The following is a 10,562-nucleotide window of genomic DNA, read 5'->3' on the forward strand; positions in this document are numbered from 1 at the left end:
AATACAATATATTAACATGTACTGACAATACAAAATATTTACATGTTCTGATTTTTCATTACAATTCTGCAAAAATATTTTACATTATAAAAATAATATAAAAAATAAATTATAAATTACACAACACATAAAATGTAAGGAAAGGAAAAGATGAATAAAAACAAAACAAAATAAAAAAACAAACAAACAAAAAATTGGAATACATTTAAAATGTCTAAACAATTTAATAGTTTTAATCAATTTTTAATTTTTGAGTTTTACGTTGTCAATCATGGTCAAATCTCCCTCACTGGATCGCGGGCTGGGAAGCGGAATAGGAAACGCTACTGCGCCTGCGCAATGGGCCCATATGATGCGGAAGTTCTTGTTCATGTTGTTAGCCGTCAGCTAACATTGCAGACTGTTCCCTGTGTTAATGGTGTTAACGTGAGGGTCGAGTAGCTAGGCTAAGCTAACAGTGCTAATGCTGCTTCACGCATAGCGAGGTGTCACTATGTGGAGGGACTCCGTGAGGTCGCTGTTAAGGAGGGCAAAGCTCCTCAACACAGCTCGGTCCGTCAGACACAGATCACATGGACTCCGTAGCGGTGTTTCAGGGAAGACCTGGGTGAGACCCAGCGGGTTTGATACGGGTCTAAAGACCTTCAACAGCCTGAGCAAACAGAAAGAGCCTCTCATACTGGCATCAGAGGGAGTAGCTACCTGGTACGGATCATAACCTTATATGATGAATACACACAGTATGCATGATAACCTCACACAGTGTTGTGTTACAGGTACAGCTGTGGACCTACTGTATACGACCATGCTCACTTGGGTCATGCCTGGTAATGATATATATATAAACACATGTTATGCACAAGCCAAATATTGTGAAATGTCTTGGAGCTAAATGTCTTTCTGTGTTGTCCCCAGCTCATATGTCAGGTTTGACATCCTGCAGAGGATTCTGTCCAGGTTGTTTGGGGTCACTGTCATCCATGCTATGGTCATCACTGACATCGATGACAAGATTATCAAGAGAAGTTGGGAGGTAAGATCACAATAGTGTGTTAAAATCAGCTTTATTTTTCCCCTTTTTTCAAGGTTGTTTTGCAATTTACAGTTTACAATAGTTTATAAACCAATTTTTAAGTAGATGAGCTTATAGACAAACTCATTAAGTACACTAGAGAAAACAACTTCAACATTCAAAATTGAAATAAAATTAAGAAAATAAATAATAATAATAATAATAATGATAAAAAGAAAGAATAGAGTTAAAACTAAAAAAATCAGCTGTTTTTGTGACCTTATTTATTAAAAAAAAAAGTGTGTTCCCTTGTTTTATAGGACAATGTGTCCCCAACCATCATAGCCACAATGTATGAGGATGCATTCAAGAGGGATATGCTGTCATTAAAGGTGTGTGATAAGGTCACACTCCTGTGTGCATTCATTAATATTGAGACTGATCTGTAATAAATGCTAAAGAGAGTGAAAAAAAAGTAATTTGCTGTCAGGCACAAACTGTGTTTAACTTTATATTCTGTCATTTTGTTTTTGAGGTGATTCCTCCTGCAGTGTATTTAAGAGTCACTGAGAATGTGCATCATATTGTTGCGTTTATTGAGAGGATCATCAAGAATGGACACGCGTATGCCACAAAAGAAGGTAAATACACAGGACTTGTCGTTATTTCTCCTGTGAAATAACCACCACAATACCTTGAATCATCATTTGTGGAACGCCTTGTGTTGTAGGTGATGTGTATTTTGACATCCAGTCCATTGGTGATCGTTATGGCAAGTTTGTGGGAGCTGCGGATTCTCAGGGAGAAACTGGTAAGTGTGTTCTGTCACTGTGATAACTGGCACTGACTACACGTCAGCTTTACTAATTGACAACAAACTGCACGGTTCTATAGGCGGCACAAAAAAACGAGACTCAAGGGATTTTGCTCTTTGGAAGCAGTCCAAACCTCAGGAACCATACTGGGAATCTCCGTGGGGCAGAGGAAGACCTGGCTGGCATATCGAGTGCTCTACCATCGCAAGGTTTGGATTCACAACAACCTGTCTGCTTCATTTAGTCTTATTCTATAGGATGCAGGTTCAACATAGTCAGGTCCTAAATGCATACGGACTCCGTCTATAGTGTTGTTGTCTCTGTGGTGGTTTCAGCTCGGTGTTTGGGAGTCAGCTGGATATCCACTCTGGAGGTATTGACCTGGCGTTTCCTCACCATGAGAATGAGGTTGCTCAGAGTGAAGCCTATCACCAGTGTGGACAATGGGCAAACTACTTCCTCCACTCGGGTAAGTAAATCCCAGACTGTTTTTTTCTCATAAAACTCTGTTAAATTGTGTTGTGTGAATTCTGTCTTGTGGTCGCAGGTTCACCAGAAAGACTTCTTTACACCTGCTTTCTGTTTTTCAATATGTGCACCTGATTGGTTGTTGTTGTTGTTGTCTTTAGGGCACTTACACCTAAAAGGCAGCGCAGAGAAAATGTCTAAATCTTTAAAGAATTACATCACCATCAAGGTAAAGTCATCATGAATTAGTCATCATTTATTAAGTAACTATATCTTCCACATTGTGTATTGTAGTTTGTGAGAATAATCTTTTTTGTCTTCATTAGGATTTCCTGCAGTCTTACTCTGCCAATGAATTCCGAATGTTTTGTCTTTTGACCAAATACAGATCAGGTGGGAAAAGTTTTTTTTAATTTTTATAAATGTGTTGGTTTGCATCAGACTGTAGACTGTTTTCTTCACGCTGCGCTTTTGCCCAGTGCAGTTTGAGGAATGAACTATAACTGTATTGGTTTTAACTAGTGCTGTCAGTCGATTAAACTGTTTAATCGCGATCAATCGGAAATTAATACATTTTTTATCTGTTCAAAATGTACCTTAAAGGGAGATTTGTCAAGTATTTAATACTCTTATCAACATGGGAGTGGACAAATATGCTGCTTTATGCAAATGTATGTATATATTTATTATTTGAAATCAATTAACAACACAAAACAACGACAAATATAGTCCAGAAACCCTCACAGGTACTGCATTTAGCATACAAAATATGCTCAAATCATGACATCGCAAACTCAACAGCTGTCAGTGTGTCAGTGTGCTGACTTGACTATGACTTGCCCCTAAACTGCATGTGATTATCATAAAGTGGGCATGTCTGTAAAGGGGAGACTCGTGGGTACCCATAGAACCCATTTACATTCACATATTTTGAGGTCAGAGGTCAAGGGACCCCTTTGAAAATGGCCATGACGGTTTTTCCTCGCCAAAATTTAGCACAAGTTTGGAGCTAGTATGACATGGCCAAGCCCAAAACGCCTAAACCTGAGCCCGCTACAACCTAAAAATCGATGATTGATGATTTCTTGTGGTGTCTCCACAGCGATAGACTACAGTGACAGCAGCATGTTGGAGGCTCGGACCTCTCTGGGAACCATCTCCACCTTCATCCATGATGCTCAGGCCTACATGAAGGGTCAGCTGCAGTGTTCACCTGTACAGGAAGCTTCTCTCTGGGAGAGGTATATACCCTCTCTCAAAAATCAAATAAATACAAAAATGGTTATTTATTTCTTATTCTAGTTCCGTTCCAGTTGAGAACTTCTTGTGTTCTTGTGTTTCAGGTTGGCTGAGACTAAATCCAGCGTGGTGAAAGCACTGGCGGATGACTTTGATACCCCGAGAGCCATCGGTGCTGTGATGAATCTGGTTTACCACGGAAACCGCCAACTCCAGCCGGTTTCTAAGGTAACTCACTGTGCCTGACTCTCCTGGAATTACATGAACAGACTAAAAGTTACAGTTGTAGTCGGATCAGAAAGACCAGGAGGTCGGGCTTTGCCTAATCTGATGTTCATTCCCTCCTGCATTTACGCTGTGGTTTAATAAAGGGATTACATCAATCCATAATCTGTACATAGAAGATACATTTTTGCATCTTTCTCTCTTACCTTTTATCCCAAATCGATGACTTACCTAAGAGCCATTTCTTCCATTACTTGAAGGTCAGGAGACATTGATTCATTTCCAGATAAGCCCATACAAAATACGTCGACAATATCCTTGAATTGAATTCAGACCATAGAGAATTGATACCCGGGATTTATGATCTCATTAACAACATCATTCCACACTCCATTGAGCATTTAAAAATGGCCTGGGACTCCGATCTTGGAGTAGTTTTAACAGATGAGCAGTGGGACTCTGTCTTAGACTTGATATACACACACATCATCTACGTCTGCTAAACACAGCTTCATACAACTGAAAGTGGTACACAGAGCTCATTTGACTAATGCTAGACTGGCAAAGATTTATCTGACCCGTTATGTCCACGATGCAGCTGACTTAATGCACATCTCTCCACCTTCTGGATGGGTATTTTTAAAGCTTATATTGAGCCCAATTTGACCCGAACCCAATTATTTCTGTGCGGAGGGTCAGCGGCAACAAGCATTTGAAAACCAAGACTTAGATTTCAGTCCGACTGAAGCAGTTTATTGCACGGTACAGTGAGGCATCAACTTGAATGTGTGTGTTGTATCTGTTCAGTCTGAAGGAGTGGTTCGGAGCCCTGCAGTGTTTGGAGCGATGGTCAGCTACATCAGAGATGTCTTGGATGTGTTTGGGATCGATCTGCTGCCACATGCTGATGTGTCCAGTAGTGATGGAAGTCTGGAGGGCGTCGTGGAGCAGCTGACTCATTTCAGAAGTGAAGTTCGAGCGTTCGCACTCGCTCATCGGGACGGTCCAACCGCCGGATCCCCCACGAAACCTGGACTTTACCCAGAGAGAATCCCTCTCCTCAAAGCCTGTGACGTCCTCAGAAATAACCTGGCACCCTTGGGTGTTCTGATAAAGGTATGCTGGGTTGGATCACATGGAAGTTTCAATTTACTCTGATATCAAATATTACAGTTTACAGGGAGTGATGTCTTTTTTGTGTTTTTCAGGATAGAGGAGCCATCTCGACATGGGAGCTAACTCAGACTCAGAGAGTCCAGGATAAAGACCAGGATAAAGACCAGGAGACATCCAGCTGAAACACATCTCTGACTGACTCTTTATTTTAGGCTTGTGGACTCAATTTAACGTATGGTAACGGGGATCATTGCCCTTTGTTTTTCAATAAAATGCTCTTGATGCTGATTCCTTGTCATATTTAAATCGATGAAAAAGACAAAACAAAGTCTTGATCGAAACAACTGTGCTAACACTTCATCAGAATGGGAAGTTGAATCACAACCCTAAGAGACCTGCGGGTCCGGGGGCGAACCCGACCGACGTTACTGTCTTTCAGAGGCTCTAGCAGGTTCGGTTTTGGTGCTAGAGTGAAGCTACAGATATCATATGAAACTAGAAAACCTAAGGAATCCATTGGCAATTGATTGATAATCACATGCAGTTTTGTGCAAGTCACAGCTGCCCTAACAAATGAACAAATAAAGACACTTTTCATCCCTGTAGCCCTTTGTCACACTTTTTCATCTGCCCGGCTGCACTTATTTGTCAATAAAAGTGTAAATTGTAGTGAAATTAACTTAACACTTTTAAGCCAATAATATCAGGGACCAATTGTTTATTTATATCATAATAAATGCAGTTATTTATGAAAATAAAAATATTAATTTTTGACTTAAAACCATTGTGATGTCTGATGTGTGTTGCTGTTTACGGGGGCTAGGGTCAGGGTTCTGGGGGGTTGAACCCGAGCCGGCCCTGCTATCTTGGATCAACTCAGATGGATTTAAAGGTGTTAGACATTTCCCATTGCATGTTAGGTGTGGAGTTTGATATAATTAGTACATTTATCCTCTCACAGCCCTTATTTGATCGTTATAAAAACCAAACACATAAAAGATGTGACAAATCAAACTATTTTTTTTTCCAAATTTTAAAATGCAACAATGCTCAAACACTGTTTTTCATGTGCTTGTTCATTTAATGTCATACACAGTAGTAACTGTATGTAACTTTCAATTTATAGGTGACTCAAACTCAGACACCTACTGGTGAATAAAGGCTACTGAGCCGTGATAACATCACCACCAAACAGCAGCCGATAGCAGATGAACAGTCCACTGTGTGCTTTTCTTCACACAGATTATATCATTGTCCAGCAGTCTTGTGAAGACGGTCGTCCAGGTGTCCATCAGGCGGTGCTGCGGCTCTCGGGTGTCAGGTTGATCAGAGAGTTACTGGCCTGAGCCAGCTCTGTGATGGACACTCTGCCTCTCTGTCTCATGAAATGAGCCACTGAGTCCAGCTCTTCTGGAGTGATGGAGATAAACTTCCCTCGGTCATCAATCACTCCTGCAGAAAACATACAGCGTGTCATGTCACAGGGGATACAATAATAATATGAACAATTCCTTCAATTACAATAGCAGCACTCGGTGCTCTCGGTACATGTTGTGGAAGTCCCAGATATGTCAGAAAACCAAACGCCGTCGTGTCTGGGCTCATAACATCACCCGGCGGCGAGCTGTATTCACATACAACGCCGTTGCACTGACAGCAAAAGGATGCTGAAATTACTACATAATGATGTTGATTAGTAAAAAGTCTGAATTCATGCTTTGTCAGGTCTGTTACCATGACGACAAGCAAACAACTTTTAAAATGCTTGTTTTCTAAATGGAGTTTGGATGGATCAGTGCCAGGCTATGCAGCTGCTCCATCAACACTCAACATAAAGTCATCTACGCATAAATACGACAGCAACGTTGTTGTTTCTACCGTAGACAGTCTGTGGTTTACACACAGAGTTTGGTCCGGTCTCTGTACAGATATGATGTACTATCGTAGCTCTGGGTGACCACAGACACATACAAGTGTCCATTTCTGATTCACATAAGAGAATTGCCCTGGTCACACTAACCTGTGAGGGAGCCTTCAGCTAACAGGTCCTGCAGTCTGTCAATCGCATCCTGTGTCCTCATCCCAAAGTGGGACGCCAAGTCCTCCAGGAGAACCACCTTAGAGGTCTGCGGGACAGAGGAGACATGGTAAAAGACACTATATTCAGATACAACGGCACAGGTTGGAGTGTGACGAGTCTCTCACCTCGATGTACTCGATGAATTCTTGCAGCAGGTTGCGTGACTGAGAGTAAAGAACACAGACACTTGTTGTTAATATATAATAGACAGAGGAAGTGTTAAAATGATATGAGCTCAGCAGAGACGTGACCTGGTCCTCAGTGAGCTGCTCCTCCTCTCCCTGGTCTTCTACGACGAAGGAGGCTTTGAGTTTTAAGTACTCATCCTCCTCCCGTTTTTCTTGCTCCTCTTTAGCCCGGCGCTCCTCCTCCTCCTGAATAAACACCAGCACAGAGTGTCAGCATCTCGTCTTATGAACACACACAGCTGGTGAGAGGAATGAGTGTGTGACCTGTTTCTGCTCCTGCTGTCGTTCTCTGTCGTCATCCTGACGTCTCTCCTGCTCTCGGAGCTCCTGCATCTTCTTCCTCTCCTCCCTCTCCTCCATCTCCGCCTGGAAATAAACAACAATACTGGATTCTACTGCAAACTTGGGCAGTTGTACTCACAGCCCAATGTGAACGTAGCTTTAGGATCATATTTCATTCATGATCTCTCGCTGTGACATCCCTGGATCTTGTGTTCAGCCAGTAGGGCAAAGGCTCAGAAGCTGTGTCCTTATTCTACATATACTACATAGTAATTCTAGACAGTTATTAAGATACTACAGCAAACTAGTATAGACTACTGTTATATTAACATTTTAGATTTGTTTCCAGTGTGATATTATTGAGTTTATATAGTGACTTTGCTGATGCTGCTCTAGAAACAAGTATGGACCCCTGACCTCTCTCTGGGCTTTCTTGGCCTGTTTCTCCTCCAGCTTCTTCTGCTTCTTGGCTCCAACTTTAGCGGTCGGCTGGAAGTCCTGCGGCTCCGCCTCTTCTTCCTCCACACGCTCCTCCTCTGAAATCAACAGCCCGCTTGTTACACGGTCTTTTACATCACACATCCCATGTATCACAAGATTAAATGATTTCATGTACTTTTGAATGAAGAATGACGCCTGACAGCTGTCTAGTACGAGCAGCTCAAAAAACAGCAGAAGCTCATTATGAAACATTAGATACATATATGTATGTTTATGTATGAATGTTAAAGTGATGAAGCATTGACGGCTACATTTTAAAAGTGAACAAAGTTAGAAACTAACGGTGTTTACCTTGCTCCACAACTTCTCTCTGTGGCCGTCTGTTAGCCATCACCGCAGCGAGGTTCCTCCTCCTGCGAGGCATCCCGGCTCCTCGCTCCTCCGCTGCCCGCTGAGGGGGCCCCGCTGCCCGGACGACATCCCTCCGCTGCTCCTCATCACCTGAGCATGGAGAGGGCACAAACCATAGTACGGTCTATGCAATACACATAACACTGCAAAGATTTCAAATTTAAAAAGGGAAAAATAGCACTGGTATCAGATCAGTATAGTTTGGGCACTGGAACTGGAGTGAGACTATTGCATCCTCTATCCATTCATCCATCCATTATCCTGACTAGATTTGTGCATTTTCCTTCCAAATGTAGCAGCAGAATACATTAAGTTTAGATATCATATGCATAAAACAGAACAACCTTGAAATTACTTTGAGTCAGATCAGCCTCAATATTAATGAATGCAATTTTTTTTTTGTGATTTATATAAAATGACTCTACACAAAATTGTTTAATAAATTAATACATTTTAATAAATGTAAAATAAATCCACAAATTCATGTATTTTATATGATTTTTTTAAATAAAAAGAATGAGCAATTTTCGTCAAAATCATATTTGGATGTTGTTAAATTGATATGTATTTAATTATGTATATATTTATATTTAGATGAGGAAATAAGATTTGCAGGACTGGCTGTCAACCAAAATCCAACCACTTGCTCCTCTCACAAGAGAAAACATTGTGTTTGGTATTAACATGAAGGACATTAAGAGTGACTTGATATTGAACAATCTGATACTGCTGGCAAATCTTTTCCTCCATGCATCCAAATGGAGGAAAATTAAACCCCTATTTTGCATTTTCAAAAGGGACCTTGTGGACAATCATCCTAGTGCTTTAAGACTAATGAAAGGACAACATGCAAAGAGTCTCCTCAGAGCTTATGAAGAACTGAACATATATGATGATGACCCCTAGAGCCACTATGGAAAAGTGCACTTATTATTTATTTATTTATGCATTTCTTTTTTTTGTTCCTTTAATTATTTTCTACCCTCTTTTATTTTTGTTATTATATTATTTTTTTTTAAATTTAAGTTATCTTCCCTATCCAATTGTGCCTTGTATGTTACAAGTACTGAGTTTAGATTACAATGCATTAATGTTTGTATATGAATTATCTTCAATAAAAAAATAATAATATATAATAATAAAGGTCCATTTGGCCCTCTGCAGCCTCCGTAGTGTGACTTATTGACAGCTGTGAGCTGACGTTGCCTGAAATCGGCCCTTAACTAACGTCACTAACGTTACAGAGCACAATATCTCAGCCTGACTGTTTCCTCACTACATACATATTTATTATAATGTCCAAAAAAGTGTTGAAAAACCTTACAAGCCCTCTGTTAGAGCTTGTTAAGCCCCATCACAACAGTGTGACAGTAGTGTGAACATACAGATCAAAGCTGCTCTTTACCTTCCTGTGTCTTCCTCCGCAGCTTCAACGCGAACACAATCAGAACAATGAGGATGGCAGCAGCTATCAGGTACAGAGCGACATCCATAGCTGTTATCAAAATATACTTTATCTAATATATATACTATTTTTCTACGTTTAGTTCAGTCTCCAACTGTGTGGACCGTAAACCGGAAGCTCCGTGAGTCTTCTTCTTGGTTGGCAAACCAGCTCATAGGTGCATTACCGCCACCTATTGGACTGGAGTGTGGAGCAGTGGATTGGCAGGGGAAATGAATACATTTAAATAAATTAAAAATAAATTAGAAATAAAAATAATAAAAATAGAAATTAATAATTATTAATAATAATAACAATAATATTAATTTTAATAATAATTCAATTACATCCATTATTCCTGGTGCCCTTAAGTCATTAATTAGATAGATAGATAGATAGATAGATAGTAACTTTATTAATCCCGAGGGAAATTCAAGTTTCCAGCATCACAGTTCCATAGTGCAAAAGTGCAAAAACATTTTAGTAAAAAAGGCAGTAAAAAAGTTAGTAGTGCAAAGAACAAAAAAATATACCAGATATAAAAATACAAGATGAAGAAGAAAACTGTTAAAACTGAATATAGTGCAGAGTAACAGCTGTGATACACGACTATTAAAAAAGTGAATATAGTGCAGAAGAGACTGTTAAAAGTGAGTATAGTGCATTATTATCTGTCCTGCAGACCGTCCTCCTTCTTTATGTTTATTTATTTGCAAACCGTCGTAGAAGGTGCATACCGTCACCTACTGTACCTGGAGTGTGTCATCATCATGACATAAAATCATCTGGATGTTGATTGTTTAAGAAATCAAAAATGTTAAACAAGTCTTTTATTTAGGCC

General features: G+C 40.1%; 2 protein-coding genes across 2 annotated transcripts; one reads left to right on the plus strand and one right to left on the minus strand.

Annotated features, from left to right (window-relative positions):
* Positions 1–344: 344 nt before the first annotated feature.
* cars2 (cysteinyl-tRNA synthetase 2, mitochondrial) lies at positions 345–5,480 on the plus strand. Its single transcript, XM_074627012.1, has 14 exons — positions 345–705; positions 777–827; positions 916–1,033; positions 1,333–1,404; positions 1,548–1,653; positions 1,743–1,823; positions 1,907–2,036; positions 2,163–2,296; positions 2,457–2,524; positions 2,622–2,688; positions 3,398–3,536; positions 3,639–3,762; positions 4,567–4,875; positions 4,968–5,480. Exons 1-14 carry the CDS (start codon positions 494–496, stop codon positions 5,055–5,057), a joined length of 1,701 nt encoding a protein of 566 aa, XP_074483113.1. The 5' UTR covers positions 345–493; the 3' UTR covers positions 5,058–5,480.
* Positions 5,481–5,578: 98 nt separating this feature from the next.
* Positions 5,579–9,889, minus strand: ddrgk1 (DDRGK domain containing 1). Its single transcript, XM_074627040.1, has 8 exons — positions 9,683–9,889; positions 8,218–8,367; positions 7,843–7,961; positions 7,408–7,509; positions 7,207–7,329; positions 7,081–7,119; positions 6,896–7,001; positions 5,579–6,327 (listed from the first exon to the last, which is right to left on the minus strand). Exons 1-8 carry the CDS (start codon positions 9,768–9,770, stop codon positions 6,167–6,169), a joined length of 888 nt encoding a protein of 295 aa, XP_074483141.1. The 5' UTR covers positions 9,771–9,889; the 3' UTR covers positions 5,579–6,166.
* Positions 9,890–10,562: the final 673 nt, after the last annotated feature.

The sequence above is a fragment of the Sebastes fasciatus genome, chromosome 24, assembly GCF_043250625.1.
Source record: "Sebastes fasciatus isolate fSebFas1 chromosome 24, fSebFas1.pri, whole genome shotgun sequence".
Classification (NCBI taxonomy): domain Eukaryota; kingdom Metazoa; phylum Chordata; class Actinopteri; order Perciformes; family Sebastidae; genus Sebastes; species Sebastes fasciatus.